The 24,441-nt window shown below is 41.4% G+C and overlaps 1 protein-coding gene across 2 annotated transcripts in view; it reads left to right on the forward strand.

Moving 5' to 3' along the window:
- gabra4 (gamma-aminobutyric acid type A receptor subunit alpha4) overlaps nt 1-24,441 on the forward strand; it is a 47,876-nt gene that overhangs the window by 13,783 nt on the left and 9,652 nt on the right. For both annotated transcript variants that reach the window (XM_061901494.1, XM_061901495.1), the window contains 4 exons: nt 823-905; nt 7,081-7,224; nt 9,679-9,831; nt 22,043-22,299. In XM_061901494.1, coding sequence (XP_061757478.1) covers nt 823-905; nt 7,081-7,224; nt 9,679-9,831; nt 22,043-22,299 — 637 coding nt within the window. The remainder of the gene's footprint in view (nt 1-822; nt 906-7,080; nt 7,225-9,678; nt 9,832-22,042; nt 22,300-24,441) is intronic.

Below are 24,441 nucleotides of genomic sequence, written 5' to 3' on the forward strand. Positions count from 1 at the left end.
GTGAGGATAACAACGTAGCTTTTGCGCATGTGTGACCGCCATTTCTTTGTGTGTGATGGACGCAAGCCTTTCTCGACCTCATGTGCGACCACTGATCTTTGCTGCTGTCGATGTCGGGTGTTGACCTACACTCCTGCATGTTTTACAAAATTGCTACGGTCTATGAGGAGGACTTCCTGTAGACAATCTTTCTGAGTCCTGTGCAGAAGTACCAATTGCTTAACAACAACACCAAAACCAACAGCAACACATAGAATGGAATCATCCTTTTTAGCATTAAAGTATTATGTGGCTTAACGATCAAAAAAAGATTTTGAAAAGTGACCTCTACCATCAACCAAAGAGTGCCTATGTCCTGTTGTTATTTATTAGTGAAATTACAGTGTTGTATGTGGGCGATAGATACTGTTGCAGTCCACCTATTCAGGGATTGCCCATGGCGATGACTTCTGTTTTGTTTGATAAGCTGTTTTACTGCACATTACAAGCACCATTTGGAAACAATAAAGGTATGTAAACATACATTTACTAACTATTTCGTAGTGGTATTTACCTGCGGTTTATGGTCTGATGCGGCTAATGTAAGTGAACATATTTATTTTATCTCAAATTTGGTGGCCAGTCTGCCCCACAACAAGAGGAACTGATGAGGCCTGCATGGAAAATAGGTGAAACGTCTTCTATGACAAACTGCATATACACACACAGATGCGGATCAGTACACTAGCTTTCAACATAACAGGGTGGCAGAAGTCTTGCGTATTATGTTCACGTTTTCTAGTCCATCACTAACTGGTCTTCCTTTCTTCTGCCTGGCAACAGATTGACGATTAGTGCAGAATGTCCCATGAAGCTGGTGGACTTCCCCATGGACGGACATGCGTGCCCCCTCAAGTTCGGAAGCTGTAAGTGTAGTGCGAGTATGTGTGTGTGTCTCCATCACATGACTCCTCACATTCTTGCACAATCATGGAGTCTTTACTGCAAAGCACAAAACTTGTACGGTGCTAAATCACCACAATTTCAGCACAGTGATCAATGAAAGCCCAACTCAGCGCCATTGTTTTGTGGCTGGCCGACTGGTCAGCAGAAATGCCTTATCTCAATTCAAGTAGCTACCCAAAGAGACAAGCTCGTTCTTATCAGACCAAGGCAGCAGATTTGTGAGACGATATCTGAGAGCGAGAGAGAGAGAGAGACAAGTCATGGAAATCAGGCCTTGCCTTTCCTCTTGGCCAATCTGCCGTCATTTACGCAGCACGGTGACATTGTAGAGGACACATTTTAGGTTATTGTCGTCCTGCTCTTCCTGGCGCGCACCTCCAGTCAGGAGAAAGTGACCCCCGTTGTGATGTGGCCTCAAGCAAAAGAAAGGTCAGAATCCCTTCCTTTGCCCCAGGATAGCAAAGACCTATGCAGCTATTTTCCATAGATGGTGCGTGTGTGTGTGTGTACGTGTGTTTACTTTCCCCTCGTTCTCCTCTGCCTTCACTTCCCCCTCTTCCTCCCTCTCTCTTTTCTGCTTCTCCATCTGGACTTGTGTGCACACTCCATGACACACTAGAGTCATTTCATTTTGGCAGCACAGTTGGTGTCCTGCTGGTGCTGAGTCCCATAGGGAGTGCGACGCAAAGACAGCTGTCATTTTGTGGCGCATCTACAGAGTGGCCAACGCACTCTGGTGGGAAACTTTAGGACATTAAAACGCAATCTTAATAAGATGCTTTTTGTCCCTAAACACTGCTGCAGGACTTAATTGCAGCCTTTGTCAGATATGTTACTTACCTTGAAGTTATTCCAAAGTAATACAATCTTGTATTTATTGCAAGAGAACACATTTGAATACAAATAATCATAGACTGCAAGTTTGATCCAAATATATTGCAGCACTGGCTTCTCACCTTGATGAGAATAGCCACTCCCAAGTTTCTTTCATCAACATTAGGAGGAGATATTAGCAAACTTGAGTGAAGAAAAACTGTAGCAAATGTAGGTAACACTGTAAAGACCCCCGAAGAACAGCTCCAGGAGGGGGTTTGAGCTTAAGATTGTCTGAATATTATATTATTTTGAATTGATATTAGTTTGATATTAGCAAAAACACAGTGGGTGAGGGGTTAGTGCATCTGTCTCGCAATACGAAGGTCCTGAGTAGTCCTGGGTTCAATCCCGGACTCGGGATCTTTCTGAGTGGAGTTTGCATGTCCTTCCCGTGACTGCGTGGGTTCCCTACGGGTACTCCGGCTTCCTCCCACTTCCAAAGACATGCACCTGATTGGGAACATTAAATTGCCCCTAGTGTGTGAAAGTGAGTGTGAATGTTGTTTGTTTATCTGTGTTGGCCCTGCGATGAGGTAGCGACTTGTCCAGGGTGTACGACGCCTTCCGCCCGATTGTAGCTGAGATAGGCTCCTGCGACCCCGAAGGGAATAATCGGTAGGAAATGGATGGATGGGCATCAGATTGTACTAAGCTAAGCTACAAGTAACTCTCGATTAAATGTAGCTAAGCTACAGGGGAAGCTATCCCCAGAGAATTGTAGCAAGCTACACTAAAAAAGTAGCTTGCTACTTAAAAACTTTATTTAACGGTATTTATATCTATAGACCCACATGTATAATATCATTGGTAATGTAACTGAGAGCGCACAAATGGACACAATAAGGGTCCATTACTATTAACTATCTGTCATTTAGCTGGGGACACCCGACAACTACCTCTAGGGGTCCCGGAACCACACTGTATGTATTTATTTAGTTTGCCTTTTCTTTGGCCGACCTCTAGAGTGTTATTCATTTTCTCTATCTACAGTAAAAACAGCATCTATCTATATCTTGACAAAAAACAATGACTTGTGTGTTGTTTGGGAACATTTCCAAACAAAATGAAAATAGCTAAAGTTGCACCAATTTATAAGACTGGTGATAAACATCTATTTACAAATTATAGACCTGTTTCTTTACTTCCACAATTTTCTAAAATCATTGAAAAACTGTTCAATAACAGATTAGAGAGTTTCATAAATAAATATAGAATACTCGAAGAGAACCAATATGGATACAGAGCTAATGTTTCAACTTCAATGGCTTTAATTGAAATCACAGAAGAAATTACCAATGCAATAGATAATAAAAAATGTGCGGCAGCAGTGTTTATGGATCTAACTAAAGCATTTGACACAATTAATCACAATATTTTAATAAAAAAACTGGAACGATATGGCATCAGAGGGTTAGTCTTAAATTGGATAAGAAGTTATCTAACGAACAGGAAACAATACGTGAAGCTAGGCGAACATACTTCTACAATGCTAAATATTTCCTGTGGTGTACCTCAGGGATCAATACTGGGACCTAAATTATTCAATCTCTATATAAATGACATTTGTAAAGTTACAAGAGATTTAAAGTTAGTATTATTTGCGGATGATACAACAGCCTTTTGTTCAGGAGAGAACACACAGTGGATAATACAAATAATAACAGAAGAAATGAACAAATTAAAAAAATGGTTTGACAAAAACAGACTATCATTGAATCTCAGTAAAACTAAAATAATGCTATTTGGTAACAGTAGAAAAGAAAGTCAAACACAAATACAAATAGACGGAATAGAAATTGAAAGAGTAAATGAAACCAAATTTCTAGGTATAATGATTGATGATAAATTGAACTGGAAATCTCATGTAAAAAATATACAACATAAAGTTGCAAGAAATACATCAATAATGAATAAAGCCAAATATTTTCTAGACCAAAAATCACTTTATATTCTCTACTGCTCACTAGTGTTACCATATCTGAGTTACTGTGTAGAAATATGGGGAAATAATTACAAAAGTACACTTCATTCACTAACAGTGTTACAAAAAAGATCAGTTAGAATAATACATAATGTTGGATGTAGAGAACATACAAACCCTTTATTTATTGAATCAAAGATACTGAAATTCCACGACATAGTGGAATTGCAAACAGCTAAAATTATACACAAAGCAAACTATAACCTGCTTCCCAAGAATATACAACAATTCTTCTCAACAAAAGAAGAGAAATATAATCTTAGAGAAAAATGTAATTTAAAACATTTGTATGCACGTACAACACTTAAAACCTTCAGTATATCAGTATGTGGAATTAAATTATGGAATGGATTAAGCAAAGCAATCAAACAATGTACTAATATGATCCATTTCAAGAAACTCTTCAAACTGGAAGTGTTAACAAAGTACAAAAATGAAGAACCATGATAAACATTCTGATTTTACTCACACATTCATTTTCAAAGTAATCTGATTTATCTCATCGTATGGATTAAAATTTAAGCAATTATTTATTTATTTATTTATTTGTATTGTGATTACTTATTACTTATGGAGTATACATTGTGAATACATTGAGAACAGGAAGTGAACAAAAGTTTTAGCAACTGTTATGTAAAGAAAAGGGGTAGGATTAAATAAGCTCTGCTTCTTCCTCCTCCTTTTCGAACATGTTGGAAAGAGAAACTGGAAATTGTGATGTATCATGTTGTATGCTTGCATGTTCGAAATAAACTCAAACTCAAACTCAAACAGTTGGTAATGGCAATGTGCAGTAAAACTTTTCATTAACTCAACTCACCTTAATATATGTTTCTTAATGTGTTTCACATCTGAGATGAAGAGAGGAGTTGTGATTTTGGTTCACAATTGCAAAATAAGGTTTTGGGCATTGTTTTTCCTAAACATACACATTTGTGTAGATATGGCCAAAGACACACATGTGACATGAATGCATGACTGTTATGGTTTTGCTTTCTAGTTTTCGATGACCCGCCTTATTTTGCCTATGATTGGCCAATCTGTAATTTTTCGCCCTAACCTTAGCCGATTGTAACTCATCATACAAACACCAACCATTCATCATGGATTTTGTCCGTACAAATGGATGCTCTCATTCATCCAGGTCATTGTATTTTCTCAATAATTTTTCCGGCCTGGATTCACAGGCCATTTTCTCTCTTTGTAGTTTGTAGCATTGGTGTAAGCTACCTCGCTACACGGGTCAAAAATGAAATAACCTACTGGAATATCTACTCATTATCCATCAAGGTGGAGGGGGAGACACCATCAGGCCCGGGGGCCTTCTGAAGCTGAACACGCGGAAGGCCCCCGGGCCTGATGGTGTCTCCCCCTCCACCTTGAGACACTGTGCGGATCAGCTGGCTCCTGTCTTCACTGACATTTTTAACACCTCTCTGGAGCTATGCCGCGTGCCATCCTGTTTCAAGACCTCCACCATTGTCCCTGTCCCCAAGAAAGCTCGGATCACAGGACTTAATGACTACAGGCCGGTGGCGCTGACGTCTGTGGTCATGAAGTCGTTTGAGCGCTTGGTCCTGCCCCACCTCAAGGACATCACCGCCCCCCTCCTGGACCCACTGCAGTTCGCCTACAGAGCCAACAGGTCTGTGGATGATGCAGTGAACCTGGCCCTCCAATTCATCCTGGAGCATCTGGACTCCCCAGGAACCTACGCAAGGATCCTGTTTGTGGACTTCAGCTCTGCCTTCAATACCATCCTACCTGGACTGCTACGAGACAAGTTATACCAGCTCAGCGTGCCCGACTCCCTCTGCAGTTGGATTAATGACTTCCTGACGGACAGAAGACAGCACGTGCGGCTGGGGAAGATTGTCTCGGAAAGTCGTACCACTAACACTGGTACTCCTCAGGGCTGTGTACTTTCCCCCTGGCTCTACTCCCTGTACACAAACTGCTGCACCTCCAGTCACCAGTCGGTGAAACTGCTCAAGTTTGCGGACGACACTACTCTCATCGGGCTCATCTCGGATGGCGACAAGTCTGCCTACAGGAGAAAGGTGGACCGACTGGTGTCCTGGTGCAGCCTCAACAACCTGGAGCTGAACACCCAGAAAGCAGTGGAGATGATCATGGACTTCAGGAAAGTCACAGCCCCACCAACCCCCCCTCACCCTGATTGACTCTCCCACCCCCGTCTCCATTGTGGACTCAATCCGTTTCCTGGGCACCACCATCACCCAGGACCTTAAGTGGGAGCCGACCATCAGCTCCCTCATCAAGAAGGCCCAGCAGGGGATGTACTTCCTGCGGCAGCTGAAAAAACTGAAAGTGCCGACTAAGATGCTGGTGCAGTTCTACTCAGCAGTCATCGAGTCCATCCTCACCTCCTCTGTCACCGTGTGGTTCCCCGGCGCCACAGTCCGTGACAAGCATCGACTGCAGCGTGCTGCTGAGAAGGTGATTGGCTGCAAACTTCCACCCCTCCAAGACCTGATCTCCTCCAGGACCAGGAGGCGTGTGGGTCGGATCACAGCTGACTCTTCTCACCCTGGACACAAAATATTCTCCCCTCTTTCCTCAGGCAGGAGACTACGGTCCATCCAGACCCACACCTCCCGCAACCTGAACAGTTTTTTCCCCTCGGCCATCAGACACGTGAACAATACCAAGATCTGATAGCTCAATTACAGCTCATGTTATTCTATTCTGTGTTATACAGTATATCTTTTATGTTGCACGATTGCGCCAGGTAAAATTCCTAGTTTGTGACCCCGATCTCAAACAATGGCAATAAAAACTTTTCTGATTCTGATTCTGATTAAAAAAGTAACTAAGCTACCGCCAAGTTACTGGAAAATGTAGTAACGCTACATAGAAATTAGATACACACATATACATACATATACTGTTCATATATATACATATACACAGATACATATACATACATATATACATATAATGTATACATATGTATAAGTGTTATATATACAGTATATACATATATCTGTGTGTGAATGTAGTGACTGTTTTGTAATATATACATATATACAGTATACATATATACATATACACAGATACATATACATACATATATACATATAATGTATACATATGTGTAAGTGTTTTATATATATATATATATATATATATATATATAGACATATGCAATGTGTGTGTATGTGTATGTATATGTATATAAATATGTGCGTGCATGTGTGTGTGAATGTAGTGACTGTTTTGTAAATGAGTCACTGTTATTCCTTTGCTGCCCACAGATGCCTATCCCATAACTGAGGTGATCTATACTTGGACTAAAGGGTCCGAGCACTCGGTAGAGGTACCTCCTGAATCCTCCAGCCTGGTTCAGTATGATCTCATCGGCCAGACGGTTTCTAGTGAAACCATTAAATCCATAACAGGTAAGACTTAGTCAGTCGTGCTCATCTGCTGTCTTTTCTGGACGTACTATGTCCAGCTGTCTGCCAGAATTAAATTGAAACCGCAGATGTTTTTTTCCCCCACTGGCAATCCAAAAGGCGTGTTAGAAAAGTTTCAGGGCATTCGTTGACGTTTATTGCAAATTTTTGCCACAAGTGCAGATTGTCAATAAGCGTGCCCTACAAAGAGTTGGGGAGTTGTGCATCCAGGGCTACTCCTGGCTAATTTGGTGCCTTTAGCGGAATTTTATTGATGTTTACAATGTCTGTATTTTTTTAATCAAGCCTTAATTTAATGTGATGCATATTTTGTTTTAAAACAAATTTATGGCCAATAAATTGTAAATTGTGTTTGTACAAAAAAACAAATTGAACTTAATTAAAACATTTATTTTCAAACCTTCCTGAAATTACTCCCTGAAGGGTCACAACGTACTATGGCTTACTTGTTTGAATTGTTTTTTATTTATTTTTACCAACGGTAACCCTAGCAGGTTTTTTTCCAAAGTATCTACGCAATCCCAATTCTACCCATTTCAGTCCTATACGGGCCTGGGAATGTCCCAAATGAATCCAAATGTTCCCATTGATAAATGAGGTGCCCAAAAAGTGGATCTGAAAGAGCTCTAGCCCTGTCCCCGCCCTTGGAATCTTTCAGACTTTTTGGAGCATCGGCACTTTTGGGGTCGTTTGGGACCTTTTGGGGTTAAGAGGATCCTTTTTGGGGAGTAAATTGGGTATGTAAGTATTTTCCATAAGTCCATGGACTATCGTAAATACCAGTAAGTAAGCCCCATTCTCTTTGAGGCAACTTGTGGTGAAAAAAATGCCTCAAAAATCAATCAATCGATCAATGTTTACTTATATAGCCCTAAATCACTAGTGTCTCAAAGGGCTGCACAAACCACAACACAAACCACTACGACATCCTCGGTAGGCCCACATAAGGGCAAGGAAAACTCACACCCAGTGGGACGTCGGTGACAATGATGACTATGAGAACCTTGGAGAGGACGAAAGCAATGGATGTTGAGCGGGTCTAACATCATACTGTGAAAGTTCAATCCATAATGGATCCAACACAGCCGCGAGAGTCCAGTCCAAAGCGGATCCAACACAGCAGCGAGAGTCCCGTTCTCAGCGGAGCCAACAGGAAACCATCCCAAGCAGAGGCGGATCAGCAGCGCAGGGATGTCCCAAGCCGATAACACGGGCGAGCGGTCCATCCTGGGTCCCGACTCTGGATGAGCGGTTCATCCTGGGTCTGGACAGCCAGTACGTCATCCATGGCCACCGGATCGGACCGGACCCCCTCCACAAGGGAGAGTGGGACATAGGAGAAAAAGAAAAGAAACGGCAGATCAACTGGTCTAAAAAGGGAGTCTATTTAAAGGCTAGAGTAGACAAATGAGTTTTACGGTGAGACTTAAATGCTTCTACTGAGGTGGCATCTCGAACTGTTACCGGGAGGGCATTCCAGAGTACTGGAGCCCGAAATGAAAACGCTCTATAGCCCGCAGACTTTTTTTGGGCTTTGGGAATCACTAATAAGCCGGAGTCCTTTGAACGCAGATTTCTTGCCGGGACATATGGTACAATACAATCGGCAAGATAGGATGGAGCTAGACCATGTAGTATTTTATATGTAAGTAGTAAAACCTTAAAGTCACATCTTAAGTGCACAGGAAGCCAGTGCAGGTGAGCCAGTACAGGCGTAATGTGATCAGACTTTCTTGTTCTTGTCAAAAGTCTAGCAGCCGCATTTTGTACCAACTGTAATCTGTAAAAAGGGACCAAACCCGTCAGAGAAACATGTGTCCTTACTTGGAACCCAGTACGACTGTCTTATAAAACCAGCACTTACGCTGTGCGTGGATGTTTAGGAAAACATGCCATTATATTCCTCTTAGTGACGGAGCAGGAAGGGGCTATGAACAAGTTTGGGGCAGCATTTAATATGAAGCACCCTTTTATTTATTAAATGACGTTTTATATGCAGAGCTTCACGCAAAACAGGGGCCCTACGCACAGCGCGAGGTCTGTGTAAAAGGAGGGGTGGCACTGCGTGGACCACATCAAGATGCGAGGAATGCCAGAAGAAAACTTTCAAAAGTGCATGAAGGCGTGAATTCCAGGAGAATTATATGGAACTGGAAAACTTTGAAAGATATCTTTGGCGACACTAGTTCTGGAACTTTTCTGACATATTTTCCCAAATGACCAAATATTTCACAGATGACACTAGTGGGATGAAAAAAGCTTTCAGCACACATCAATACTCTAATAAAAAATCTAAAAAACATTTTAGCAGTATCACATTGATGTGGCAGTTATTCTCTTGAGGGGAAATGCTTTAAAAGCATCAACTGTCCAAATGTTTTCCTGAGTGAAAAATGTTTAGTGAAGATAACAAACTTATCTGTGTTGATCCTGCAGGTGAATATGTGGTCATGACCGTCTATTTCCACTTGAAGAGGAAAATGGGATACTTCATGATCCAGACGTACATTCCCTGCATAATGACAGTCATCCTGTCCCAAGTGTCCTTCTGGATAAATAAAGAGTCTGTCCCGGCACGCACAGTTTTCGGTATGTAGACCTCACTCATTGTGTGCAGGTTGTTCTACTCGCTGTTCATCCGTTTGGAGTGCCTCCTCTTGCAGCGTAATTACAGATAATCGGAATAGCAGACATTACACATGGACATAACTCATTTTGTTGCCTCTTTCCAAGTACAGGAGATGTTAGGAAGATAAAAGCCACATACTTGGCAGTGAAAGTTTTTTTTTAAGTGAAACAAAAAAAAAATGCACACACACACACACACACACACACACACACACCCCAGTTGAACCCGTTTATGTGGACAACACGTCGACATAAACCTGGACCAACTCATCAAGTCTTGTTTCACCGTGTTTTTATTATTGTTAATGGTGCCCGCTTTTATGAAGATATCATTTGAGATTGTTATTTAGCAAAATCTGTTTTGTGGTTAGGTCAAAATAGATTAAAAAAATATAGATTTGGTGGTAGACTTCTTTTATCAGCCTTTTCCTGATCGTGTTCCAATATTCATATGACTGACACGGCAGCACTATGATGCAGTGGTCCCTGGTTCGATTCTCGAGCTTGGGGTCTCTCTGTGTGGAGTTTGCATGTTCTCCCCGTGACTGCGTGGCTTCCCTCCGGGTACTCCAGCTTCCTCCCACCTCCAAAAACATGCACCTGGGGATAGGTTGATAGCAGACACTAAATGCTCCCTAGTGTGTGAATGTCAGTGTGAAAGTTGTCTGTCTATCTGTGTTGGCCATGCGATGAGGTGGCGACTTGTCCAAGGTGTACCCTGCCTTCTGTCCGAGTGCAGCGGGGATAGGTTCCAGCCTACCCCCCTAATCCTCACTACCCCAAAAGGGACAAAGGGTAGAAAAAGGATGGATGGCTATGACTGCTGACAATATTAATGTACTACTAATAATGGGCCACTAATAAGATTGGTTAGGTGTTCTGGTAAAAAATATTTACATCCTGATCACAAATATTGTTTATCAAAATCGATTTATCATTTCCCCCAAAAATTTTAAAGACGTTTTGAGGCCATATACGCACTTACGTTGCCAGCAGCTGAGATGAGCTTTTTTAATCTGTTTAGAAAAATTATTTTGATCATACTTGCCAACCCTCCCGATTTTTGTCAGGAAACTCCTGAATTTCAGTGCCCCTCCCGAAAATCTCCCGGTGCAACCATTCTCCTGAATTTCCAACGATTTCCACCCGGACAACAGTATTGGGGGCTTGCCTTAAAGGCACTGCCTTTAGCGTCTTCTACAACCTGTCGTCACCTCCGCTCTTCCTCCATACAAACAGCGTGCCGGCCAGTCACATAATATATGCTGCTTTTACACACACACAAGTGAATGCAAGTCATACTTGAACAACAGCCATACAGGTCACACTGAGGGTGGCCGTATAAACAAATTTAACACTGTTACAAATATGCGCCACACTGTGAACCCACACCAAACAAGAATGACAAACCCTTTTTGGGAGAACCCATAACCCATGGCAGCACTAACTCTTCTGGGACTCTACTCCTAGCTTTCTGTAGAAGGCTTTAATGTGTTCTACACCAAAGCGACCAGACTGATGGAGCAGCTTGTTAACGAGAGTTGTGGATATGCTGGTGAAAAAGGTGTTAAGTCTGCTTGCTACTTCTATTTTGTCTGTAAGGAAGGAGTCACCCTCCTTGATGTTGATGTTGGTGAGTCTGGTTTTAAGTTTCTGGCTGCATCCAGGAAGCTGGTTGTTGAGAATTTTCCAGAGCTCACTTGGCTTGATTGTGTTTTCCTCTATTTTGTCGTTGATGTGATTTTTTTTTTTTAAGGATTTAGTCAGGTTGTTTGTCTTATTTCTTAATGTATTGCATTGCTTTTTGAATGTTGAAAGTAGTGATTTGAGGTTATTATTATTGGGTTGTTTACCTACTTTGGTTTTACACTTTTGGTATTCAAAGTATTTTCTGTCTCTGTCTTTTATGGTAGCTACTAGGTCTGGATTGATCCATGGTTCAGAACGGGCTTTGATCCTGACTGTTCTCCCGGGAGCCATATCATTTAGTATTGCTAGGAACGCTGTTTTGAAGCAATCCCAAGCATCTTCAACCAGGTTGCTTGTGTGCACAGGGGACCAGTCCCACTCATCTAATTTAAGGTTGAAATTATCACTGGAGTATGTTTTAAGGGATCTGGATTGAGCTGTTATGTGGCCATTGGCTTTGGGTTTAGTTATTTTGCACGTGCAGAAGGTTATATAGTGGTCGCTAAGACCACAGATCATGACCCCCCTATTTTTTTTGTTATGCCGGCCTGATGTGAGGATGAGATCTATGGTTGATTGGGTGGAATCAAACACCCGTGTGGTTAGTGTTATTAGCTGGAAGAGAGCGTGCAGATTACAGAACTTGCTGTAAGATTGCAAGACAGGCGCATCTCTGCGTTGAATATCTGTGTTCAGATCTCCAGTTATAATTTTCTCCATGTTGTCTACACCAGCTAAGCACTCTTCAAGAGCACCATAGAAATAACTCTGATTAGGGGGTCTGTATACAGTCTGTATACGGGCTTAGCGTTTGTGAATTTTAATTCTGCCCACACAGATTCAAGGGCATTGTGATTAAGATCAGAGCGAGTTATGTCTTTAATATCCTGGTGAATATACATACAAACACCACCACCATGTTTATTGTCTTTTTGAAGTCTTTTTTTCCAAAATGGCGCCGCTGTAGTGGCTGCTGTTGGCAGGAGCTCTGTGCTCTTGTGTCACCCTTTTATGTTTCCCTCTTGTTTTCATGTTTTATTTTATATATATATTTTTTCCTTTTGTTCCGGGACCCTTTGGGACTGTGTGACAAGGGGTGGCACTTTCGTGACCTCTGCTGTGCTTTTGTGTGGACTTTTGGATCTGCCTCCCGGGAGCATTTTGGCCATGGAGACCAGCTGCTGGGTCCCTGCTACACCAGAGTCAGTTCGGAGAGACTGGAGGAGATGCGGATGAAGAGACAGGACTGCTGAGCTGGCACTGAGCGCCAGGACGGACAAGCTTCACAGTGTCTTGGCTGAATGAGCAGGTATCGGACACCTCAGTCTTCTTGGACGTATCCTCGCTCATCCATGCAGACTGGACACTGGCCGAGAGTGAAGTCGGTTCTATTGGTTGCTGTGTTGAGTCTGCTCCTGTCTCAGGCCATGCTCTCTACACCCCAGCAGACACCGCAGAGGCCACCACAGTTTATGTTTCTTTTACTTTTTATTCCTAGCTGTATGTATAAGCGTCTGGTTGCATCAGCTCCGCTACTTTAATGTCTTTAATGTCCTTTGTTTTCTTTGATGTTTGATGTTTCCCTCTTACATGTGTATTATGGATAGGAGTTGTTTTTTTCCCTTGGCCTCAGTCTGGACCCCCTCTCCAGGGGCCCAGGCTTTGACCGATTTTTTAAAATTTTATTTAATTTTATTTTATTACTTGTTTGCCTGTATCTCACATTTTTTGTAATGGCCGCCGAAAGTTTGCAGACCCGTCAGCCATCCTGTTCTGTCACCCTGTAATGTTTGTCTGATCTTGAATGGGATTGTGCTGAAAATGTTAATTTCCCCTCGGGGATTAATAAAGAAAGTCTGATTCTGATTCTGATTCTGATTCCTGTCCTTTCTGATGACCGAGAAGTTTTCTATCACTATCTCTGAGTCTGAAACACTTTCGTCTAATTTAGTTTCAGAGAAACACAGGATTTTTACCTTATTGTTGTAGAACATTTCTGTTTGGTCGAGTTTAATTCCAGAGAGGCTGTTCACATTAAAATGGATGATGTGTAGCTCACCGGAACCAAAAAGAACATGAGAGTCCGTTGGGGAGAGGTACTGTCCAGAAGATGGAGGGATGTTGGTTGTTATTGATGTTTGTGTAGCAAGACTTGGGGGAGGGGGGGAAAGGCCCATTGTTCGTCGTCCAGGTGATGGGGAGGGGCGGAATTGAAGAGTGGGAGGGGGGGCTAGGTAGGAGTGGTGGGGGTTGACGTGGTTTTCGCAGGTTTAGGTGAGGTGGAGAACAATGAACAGGGATTTACGAAGAGTCCCCTGAAACCTGTATAGGCCGTGGGGGGTCCAGGTGACGCGGTGATGGCCCAGAGGGTTTCGGGAGAGGTTAGGAGGACCTCTGCACTGCCGACTTTAATGGCGGCCAGGGTGTCGTCAAAAGCACTTACGCCGTCCGCCAGCGAGCCACTGTCCTCACTTGTGTTTGAGCTGTCTTCCTCCGTCTCCGGGCCGCCAACCGCACCGATGATCGGGGTGAAGTCCCTCGTCATGCCGCTGACCGTTGGAACGCAGGTGAGCTCGTGTGGTGATGAACCAGTGAGAGCTGGCGCAGATGGAGAGCTAATGTTTTTAGCTAAGCTCCGACGAGGTGCCGCAGCAACGCTAGCTTCCTTGGCGTCATTAGCAACAACATTGGAGGTTTCGCCAGGCGTGACAACATTAACCAGGTGGTTATTGGTCCAGGGTTTAGTTCAGTGTCTCCTGAGAGCAGAATTAATAGTAAAATTGTAGATCTTCGGTCTATCCTACAAGTAAGGGGCTTGTTTCTTCTGTTCCGTTTCGCTGTGGGGCACTTATTTCCTTTTAGGTTCATTTATTTATTTCCTGGTTGACCTATATGACGTCACCCTAGGCGTCTGTGGCTTCCGACAAGTTAAGAGCCAAGCTTTGTTGTGATGTCCGCTGTAATATTGACACAGATTAGAAAATATTATGTCTCTAATGGCTATGATGATGTTAAGTAGTAGACAGCATCAACAAATGATCTTGGATTGCACTACGAACATGACGCTAATGCCAAGAGTGTATTGGAGCGGGGGCAGGTCCAAAGTCAAGAAAGACAGACGGCAGAGAGTTTTTTGGAAGGAATTTTTGAACCGAGAATCATGAAAACCAAACTTTTGAATGTCTCTGAGTTTTTTCATAAGGCAGCAAAGGCTCTCTGTGGATTGATGGAAGGAGTTTTAAATTTGAAGGAAAAGTCAGTTTGTGCCCTGACGACATACTGGTCCAGATGAACTTGGTTGCTATTTTTATGGACTATATTGCATTCTCCTTGTAATTTGTAACAAGTGCTTTAGTCTTCATTTCCTTAGTTACCTTCTTTAATAAATCCCTGTTTCTTTTTTTCTATCGTCGATTCACTTTAAAATGCAATCGCATAATCCAGGTGTGTTAGTCGGACTTTTCAAAAACCGAACACAATCAGATTAAGGGGTTTCCATGGGCTGGAGGAGGCTCGATTAAAGCCAAACTATTTGAGAAATCGGACTAATTTGGTGCATGCACACATACTGAGTATTGCGCTTGTAATGCGAAAGCAAGACCATTTGAACTATCTTTGACACACAAATGTGTGCGTCGTTTAATCACACAAGCAGTAATTCTCTTGTGCATACAGAGATTCCAAAATGGCAGTCACAACAAACCCCCAACTCTGGGTAAAACTCTGACTCACTTAAAGAGACTGCACAACATTACTCACCTTTAACTGCATATATGAATGTTAAACAAAAACAACAAAATGTGCACAATATCAATCAATCAAAATGTACTTATATAGTCCTTAATCACATATGTATGTCTCAGAGGGCTGCACAAGCTACAACAGCATCCTTGGCTCTGATCCCACATTAGGGCAAGAAATAATTCCACCCAATGGAAATAATGTGAAACCGTGGAGGGTACCGCAGATGTGGGGTCCCCCCTTGGGTGACAGATGCAATGGATGCTGAGTGGATACGGTTAATAATGTGAGAGTCCAGTCCATAGTGTTGCCAGCAGAAGATTCTTTTTCAATTAGACAAGTCGGGGAGCGTCACTGAAGCTGCCAGCCACTAGGGATCTGCTCTGTTAATTTTCCTGAAGGAACTTTTTAATTTTCCTGAAGGAACGCTCCTGGATGAATCAATAAATTACTATCTAGACCTACTCAGTGGCCTAGTGGTTAGTGTCCGCCCTGAGAACGGTAGGTCGTGAGTTCAATTCCCGGTTGAGTCATACCAAAGACTATAAAAATGGGACCTGTTACCTCCCTGCTTGGCACTCAGCATTAAGGGTTGGAATTGGGGTTTAAATCACCATAAATGATTCCCGGGCGCGGCACCACTGCTGCCCACTGCTCCCCTCACCTCCCAGGGGGTGATCAAGGGTGATGGGTCAAATGCAGAGAATAATTTCGCCACATCTAGTATGTGTGTGACAATCATTGGTACTTTAAATCTATCTATCTATCTATCTATCTATCTATCTATCTATCTATCTATCTATCTATCTATCTATCTATCTATCTATCTATCTATCTATCTATCTATCTATCTATCTATCTATCCATTCATCTATCTATCTGTTGTCCATAATACCATGTGGGGTGAAGCGGTGAGAAAGGAGTGGTGTGGGAGTGGGTGTATGTGTGCATATGGAGTCATGGTCCATGAGGTGTGTGTGAAGTCTGTAGGTCTTGGAGTTGTTCTGCAAGCAATGTGAAGGGAACAGAGTTGATCTTTCCAGGCGTTGTTGATAGAATGGAGTTGGTTTCATCTTCGCTGCATTGTCCTCGAAGGTAATCTTCAAGCACAAGTTTGCCAAGTCCCAGCAAAGGAAAACAAGATTAGAATGGTTGTTTGAGAGTGAGAACAAATTGAAAACGTTTTGACCCTTAATTGTTTATTTTTGGTCCTCAAATTCATCCTGCAGGGCAGACAGTCTGATGTTATCCAAAATCACAAAAGTGAGTTTCTTCAGATCGGCCCGCATCTTCCAATCATTTGTGGCAGCTTTGGAGTACGTTGAGAGGATATCAGCATCTTCCAATTTGTCGATACAGGCCAACACTTAATCCAATCAGCAGATGTCCTGTTATCATGATTCCAAATAGGTAGAAATCGTCAGTGTCCTTGACTCAAAGGGTCGCTAGGCACGCAGCACTCGTTTCTCCCAAGAGTCCGTTGGGTGTCGTCCAGCAAAAACCGTTCCATCAAAATAGACAGAGATCCTGAACCTGAGATCTTATCAATTTTGCTGAGAGGAAAGTTGATCAATTCCATTATTTAGATTTGGAGAGCAGTGCAAAACGAGGCAACAAGAAGGTTAGGACAAGACAAAACAAAAAAGCAAGCAGGGCAGACACGGAGAGGGGAAGGAGTTTGACTGTCTTTGCCAAGAGCTAAGAGAGAAATTACACAATCCATACAATACCATCTCTATCCTTTGACACAATGCCATCAGAAGAATCTGTAAGCTTGGAAGACATCATGAAGGAAGATGTACGAAGGAACACTATAACACGAAACAAATCAACACAAAACGCCATAACACAAAATACTGTAAAACATTGTAACCATTAAAGCTGTAACATAAAATGCCATAAGACGAGATGCTATAACAAGAAATGTCATGACACCAAACACTGTAACACATTTTAACACGAAACGTTATAACATAAATCATCGTAATTCAACACAATAACAAAAAATGTGAAACACAAAACTCCATAACATTAAACGCTGTAACACATTGTGAAACAAACTATGGTAAAAAAAAAAAAACATCCTAAAATGAGAAACAGTTCCTCAAAATGCCGCGACACATAATGCATGAAATGTTGTAACAAGTAGTAACATGTAACATCGCAGCACAAAACGGTGAAAAATAAACCCTTGTTACATAAAAAGTCATTACACAAAACACCGTAACATAAAACGGTGTGACATGAAAGGTGGTAACACAAATTCTAACACCCAATGACGTATAAATCATCGTAACAAACTGCCGTAACACGAAAAGCCACTACACAAAACGCAGTGACACAAAACGCCGTAACACTTTACAACACAAAAACCTTTAACACAAGTTGCAGCAACACAAAATGCTGTAACACATAACAGGAAAAGCTGTTACACAAAACGCAGCAACATAAAATGCTCTAACACACCATAAAAAGCTGTAACACAAAACGGCGTGCCACAAAACATCGTAACATGAAACATCATCGCACAAAATAACCGCCTGTATTTGACAATACTGTCATGTATTTAAGGTTTAACCCTGCAAAATGACCTCCATATCCATAAACCACTTTCATATGTTCCTTATGTTGATAATAGCTACTATAAAAAGGTAACATTCTCCATTGGCGGCCTAAAGCTACATTTCACCTATCACTGTCCTTCTGTTGCCTTTGAATGGCAGGCAATTATAGAAGGGGCACGTCCGGACATGGGGGATGCATTACGTTGTGGAAGGACTCTATGGCAGGCGCTGAATGTTCTAAATTGCCAATGTGAAGGAAGTTTTTTATTTTTTTATTTACCTAAATTTAATTAAATGCATTGAGGGAGAGTGCTGCACTGTGAGCATACATAAAGTGTGTTCTATTTTTGTACACACTCGTCCTTGTAAACTCTCTTGCATAAACTCTTGTCTGTTTTTTCATGGCACAGTGACAGCGACAATGTGACATTCTATCTAATTCATTACATTGTGTCCTTAAGCGCTGTCATGCACACACACACCTTTATTTAGCTCAAGTGTGTGACTGTATGCGCTACACTGCAGGATAAATGTATAGACAGATTTAAAATTGAACCTGAACAGTGAGTTAGACCAGTGTTTTTCAACCATTGTGCCGCGGCACACTAGTGTGCCGTGAGATACAGTCTGGTGTGCCGTGGGAGATTATGTATTTTCACCTATTTGGGTGAAAAATATTTTTTGCAAACCAGTAATTTATAATTTGCAAATGATGTGTTGTTATTGAGTGTCGGTGCTGTCGAGAGCTCCGCATATCAGTAGGTGGCAGCTGGTAGCTAATTGCTTTGTAGATGTCGGGAACAGCGGGAGGCATTGTGGAGGTAAAAAGATGTTTAAAGCTTAAACCAAAAATAAACAAAATACGAGTGCCCCTTAAGAAATGGCATTGAAGCTTAGGGAAGGCTATGCAGAACAAAACTAAAACTGAACTGGCTACTAAGGAGAAAAAAAATTGAATGCTGGACGACAGCAAAGACTTACTGTGGAGCAAAGGCGGCGTCCACAATGTACATCTGAAAATGACATGACAATCAACAATGTCCCCACAAAGAAGGATAAATATGACTGAATTATTCTGGATTGCTAAAACTAAGTAGATACGGGAAATATCGCTCAAAGGAAGACATGAAACTGCTCCAGGAAAATACCAAAAAAAGAGAAAAAGCCAACAAAATATGAGCCAAGACGAGAACTAAAACACTACACACAGGAAAACTCAAAATAAGTCAGGCCGTGATGTGACAGGTGGTGACAGTACACCTGCTTTGAGACAAGACCTGTATTGCTTGGTTATGGTTTAAAGTCGTATCCAACAATTGCAACAACGACGTTTCACTGTCAACTGAGATTTTTTTTTAATGATTTCTGCTGGTGGTGTGCATACGGATTTTTTCCACGCAGAAAATGTGCCTTGGCTCAAAAAAGGTTGAAAAACACTGAGTTAGACAACACAGTTGCTTTTGAAAACACAATAATGATGATAAATTAATCTTAAAAAGCTAAGTGTCATGGCCTTTGTTTTGTGCCGTTCAACTGGAGTGTTGTATGCAGCAAACAACTCAAGAAAAACACTGATATGGCTTTGTTAAAAACTAGATGTATCCCGATGCAACTTTTTTACTTCCAATTTGATACCGATATAGGAGCCTTGAGCATTGGCTGATACAGATACAATATGATATCAGTACACATTTTATTTTGTAGTGTGCAATGTTAGAAAAGGTTTGATCAAGTGAAATTACTCAAACAAACCATGTTAACCAGCTGGAATGGGCTTGTGGCCGTTCCTCTGCCATGGGTTCCCCTGACCACCACACGCTGCACGCGAGCCACAGTATTCTGGATTCAATAATGTTTTTATTTAGTCCATTCTGCGACAACCGCACTCGACGTTTCAGTGTCCGTGTCTCTTGCCCTCCCCAGTGCTCTCTAGAACGTGTATTTTTCTCCCCAACTCCAACAACGTGTCTCGGGCCAGCTGCTGCTAATAAGGGCGACCGGTGATTAGACAACAAGTCCAACCTGGGCAATTTACTCACCTGCCGCTGGCTTCGAGACCGGTCCTTACACACTCCGCTCCGCGGCAGGCCCGCAGACCACGCCCCCACACCACAGGGCTGAAAAGCTGTTGAAGTGTAGTGGTAGTAGTTTTTTTGCCGACACCAAGTGGCTATAAAGTAATTCATTGAGGTAAACTTATAACGCAGTAAGTTGAATGATGCGGACATCTTAATTACTGGATACTTTTGAATACGCTTCAGCCTTGGATATTATTGTATGTGTAAGTAATATGTAACTATAATTATATGATACTTGTTTGTCTTGACAAATTTGCTATTTTAGACTGCAAAATTGTTCAAGTAAAGCCACTTGAGAAGAATGTTGAGTTTGAGTGCTATTGTGTGCTTAGCTGTTGCGTAGCTGCTAGCTCCTAGGAACCTATAGACAGGAGACCTCTTGGGACATAGTTGTCATAAAAATGTGGTCATGTGACAGTGCTGCACCTCAGAAGTTATGTCATCATGTCCATTAGATTTAGTAAGGTGGATGATGTACATAGTGAATTCAGTAAATTAAATTTACACAAGAGTGCAAGACAACATCAACTGTTCTGGTAAAGACCGTGTGAATGATTTCTGTCACTTTTTAACTGGCAATAACATGAAGGTAATAATTTGTGATGGTTTGCTGTGGTACTTATTTGTCGACACAGTGTGGTGCGCTCTAATGTATCACTTAGGGCATGATTTACTAAAAGTTTGCGTGTACAAAAACATGTGCAAATTTGATAGCGCACGCAAAACTGATCTACTAAACTTGTGTACAGAGGATTGCGTCTCCAAAGTGAGCAAAATTAGTGAGTGCAATCGATTTAGCATGTCTGTCTTCATGAATATGCAGAATATATGCTGATTATCAGAAAGCTCACAAAACTTGGAGGAGAAGATGCAATCTTAAATATTCTGTACGTGCAATTTGATTTATCAATGCTAAAACCGTTTTTCGGCACTATTTTGTCTCTTCATGTCTGACATTTGCGTGCAAACTGCCATAGTCACACACACGGCAAAGGAGATTGCGGTGCGAACACAGTTGGACAGACAATGCTTTGTATTGCGTGTGTGTGTCAACATATTTGAACTGTCATAAATTAAAATAAAAGACAGCTCGTCTATTCAACAATATAATTTTATAATATGATGGATGACTTAAGGAGCTGACCTATATTGCAGAAAGATAAAAATAATAAAAGTGTGCTTTGTTTTCAACAACATTACACACAGGTTGGAGAGCATACTAACATAAATGTGCAGTAAAAGTGTTGAGATCTGCTTTTTGGATCCTCCACATATTAGTGTTTACTATTCCATTTTTATTTTCACTCTCTGTCTGATCCTATTATTTCCTGTTTAGTCGGTCACCATGGTAGCTTATCAGTTTCACCTGCTACTTACGGCCCTGCACACCTGTCCTCACTAATCACCTGCCTCATATAAGCCTGCATCTTTTGTTGTTCAGTCTGGGATCCAAATTTGTTCATACACAACGGTACGTGTGCTTTGCGCTTTTGCTTACATGCATTTTCTGTATTATTCTCGCGAGCTCTCACACTGCGCAATTTTATTCGTTCTTAGCTCTCATGCTAAATGTTTTGTTTTCCCCTTTGTGTGCCTATGTGCCAGTTTAGTTTACTATTTGTTTATCCTAGCTTTCATGCTAGCGTCTTTTGTTTGCCTTTTCTTAGCTCCAGTATTTTTGTTCTGTAGCACCTTTTGTTATTCAAATAAATAGTTAAACCTTACCTTTTTCTGTGTTCAATTTCCACGCATCCTCAAGGGAATCGAACCCGGCACCACGATGCCGAACAGGCCTAACAAAAAGCATGTTTCCATGGTGAACCCGCTTAGTACACGCAAAATCCTCATTTTAAATAGGGTGGTCTGCACCCCTTTTGCAGTTGTTATCAATTATACACTCAGTCTTAGTTGCTCCTATGCCCACAAATACTACATTCTATTTTTTATTTTGCACATACTATTTAGCACATATTTTTGGATCGTAGTAAACCAGGCCTTTAGGGTTCAGTTCCTTTATTCCCGGTGTAAACCGAAACCAACATTTATCAATATTTCTCTCACTTGTGCATTTGCCATCTGTCATTTTGTTTAACCCTGAAGGCATCACCACGGTGCTGACCATGACTACACTCAGCATCAGCGCTCGCCACTCCCTGCCCAAGGTGTCGTACGCCACGGCAATGGATTGGTTCATCGCAGTATGCTTCGCCTTTGTCTTCTCCGCCCTCATCGAGTTTGCTGCCGTCAACTATTTCACCAACGCACAGATGGAGCGAGCCAAAAAGAAACCGGCCAAATGTCCCCCGGTGCCCCAAACCACGCCAGTCAAGGCCAAGGACACAGAAGAAGTGCTGCAGGTGAGTGTTGTGTCTGTCAGAGATAAGCACGGCTGATCATGTGATAGCACATTGCTTGAAGCAGCGCTTACACAGCAGATCTCATGCATCATGAGCTTAGTGAAGGACCTTCATTGACCTGGAGGTGGCGTGACAGTTGGAAGCACGAAGACTTTTTTTTTTACCCATCAGATTCACCTGAAAAAGGTTTGCAGTCTTCAATACACATCCATGTACAGTCAATCATGAGGGTTATACGTTCCAAAATCCCCTGTAAGTAGTGAAAAAAAAATGGTTACAACCCCTGAAAATGCCTGTTTTTGACGCACCTAACTCTGCCTCACATACTAATTAAATATTTTTTTCAAACGATCAAACATATAGTTACCCACCACAAGGGATGGAAATGGATAATATTTTTTTACGGTTCCAATTAGACTTTCGATTCTGCTCAACAATTTGGTTTCTTATCAGTTCTCTTATCCATTCTTATATGGAAAAAAGAGAACAAAAGGGTGAATTAACTTTAACTTTGTTTAGTTTAGAGCTAACATGACCTTACAAAGCCAACAGTGAGGTCATGAGAGGTACGTACGTAGCATAGAAAAAAAACAAAATAAAAATAATATGTTTTTGATGATAAATATAATAAATAAAAATATTATTTTGTAGAATTTTACAAATTAAAACATATGTGGAAATTACACAATAAATTAAAAGCCTACTGAAACCCACTACTACCCACCACGCAATCTGATAGTTTATTTTTCAATGATTAAATATTAACATTGCAACACATGCCAATACAGCCTTTTTAGTTTACTAAATTGCAATTTTAAATTTCCCGGGAGTTTCTTCTTGGAAACGTCGCGTAATGATGACGTGTACGCGTGACGTCACGGACTGTTAGGAAATATGAGCGCTGCACACACACAGCTAAAAGTCGTCTGCTTTAACGGCATAATTACACAGTATTTTGGAGATCTGTGTTGCTGAATATTTTGCAATTTGTTCAATTAATATTGGAGAATGTTAAAGTAGAAAGATGGAGTTGGGAAGCTTTAGCCTTTAGCCACACAAACACACGGCGATTCCTTGTTTAAAATTCCCGGAAGTGAAGCTTTCCTATGGATCACAGCGGTCAAACGAACATGGATCCCGACCGAATGTCAACCAGCAGGTTTCGGTGAGAAAATTGTGGTAAAAAGTTTCCTCTTACCGGAGATCAGCTGAGTTTGCCCCGTCCATAAACCTGCCGTCGACTTCCCTGAGACATTGGCGTCAAGACACCCGTGGACACACACATCCGACTATCAGGTAATATTAAACTCACTAAAACACTAGCAACACAATAGAAAGATAAGGGATTTCCCAGAATTATCCTAGTAAATGTGTCTAAAAACATCTGAATCCGTCCCGATGCAATCGCGTATTTTATTTTTTTTCTATTCCGTTACTATCAATATCCACAAACACAAATCTTTCATCCTTGCTCAAATTAATGGGGAAATTGTCCTTTTCTCAGTCTGAATAGCTGTTTTTGTTGAAGGCTCCCATTAAAAACAATGTGAATATGTGAGGAGCCATCAACATGTGACGTCATTGTCTGCGACTTCCAGAAAGTTAACGACCGAAAGTTGCGAACTTTATTGTGGATGTTCTCTACTAAATCCTTTCAGCAAAAATATGGCAATATCACGAAATGATCAAGTATGACACATAGAATGGACATGCTATCCCCGTTTAAATAAGAAAATCTTATTTCAGTAGGCCTTTAACATTTAGTGACATTGTTTTTTGTTTTTTTTACAATCTTTATTATCTCCCTAAAACATATGCAGGTGAAACATTAAAAATAATAGAATATCGAGCAAAGTTTTGTTTAGATTTACGGTACAAAGTCAACATATTATATGACAGGCTCAAAACATGCAAATTTCTACATACAGCCTTTTTAAAAAAAAATGTTTTGATGATTATGGCTTACAGCTTATGAAAACCTTGAAAAGTCAATGTCTTAAAATTTGGAGTCTTCAAATAGAGTAAGATATGATCATCAACATTGTATCAAACAAAGGCTTGGCATATCTCACTTTGCATGAGTTGATATCACATATTAATTTCCCATTTGAAGATGAATTGCTGACACGATTATGGAGTGAA

The sequence above is a fragment of the Nerophis ophidion genome, linkage group LG05 (assembly GCF_033978795.1).
Source record: "Nerophis ophidion isolate RoL-2023_Sa linkage group LG05, RoL_Noph_v1.0, whole genome shotgun sequence".
Classification (NCBI taxonomy): Eukaryota; Metazoa; Chordata; class Actinopteri; order Syngnathiformes; family Syngnathidae; genus Nerophis; species Nerophis ophidion.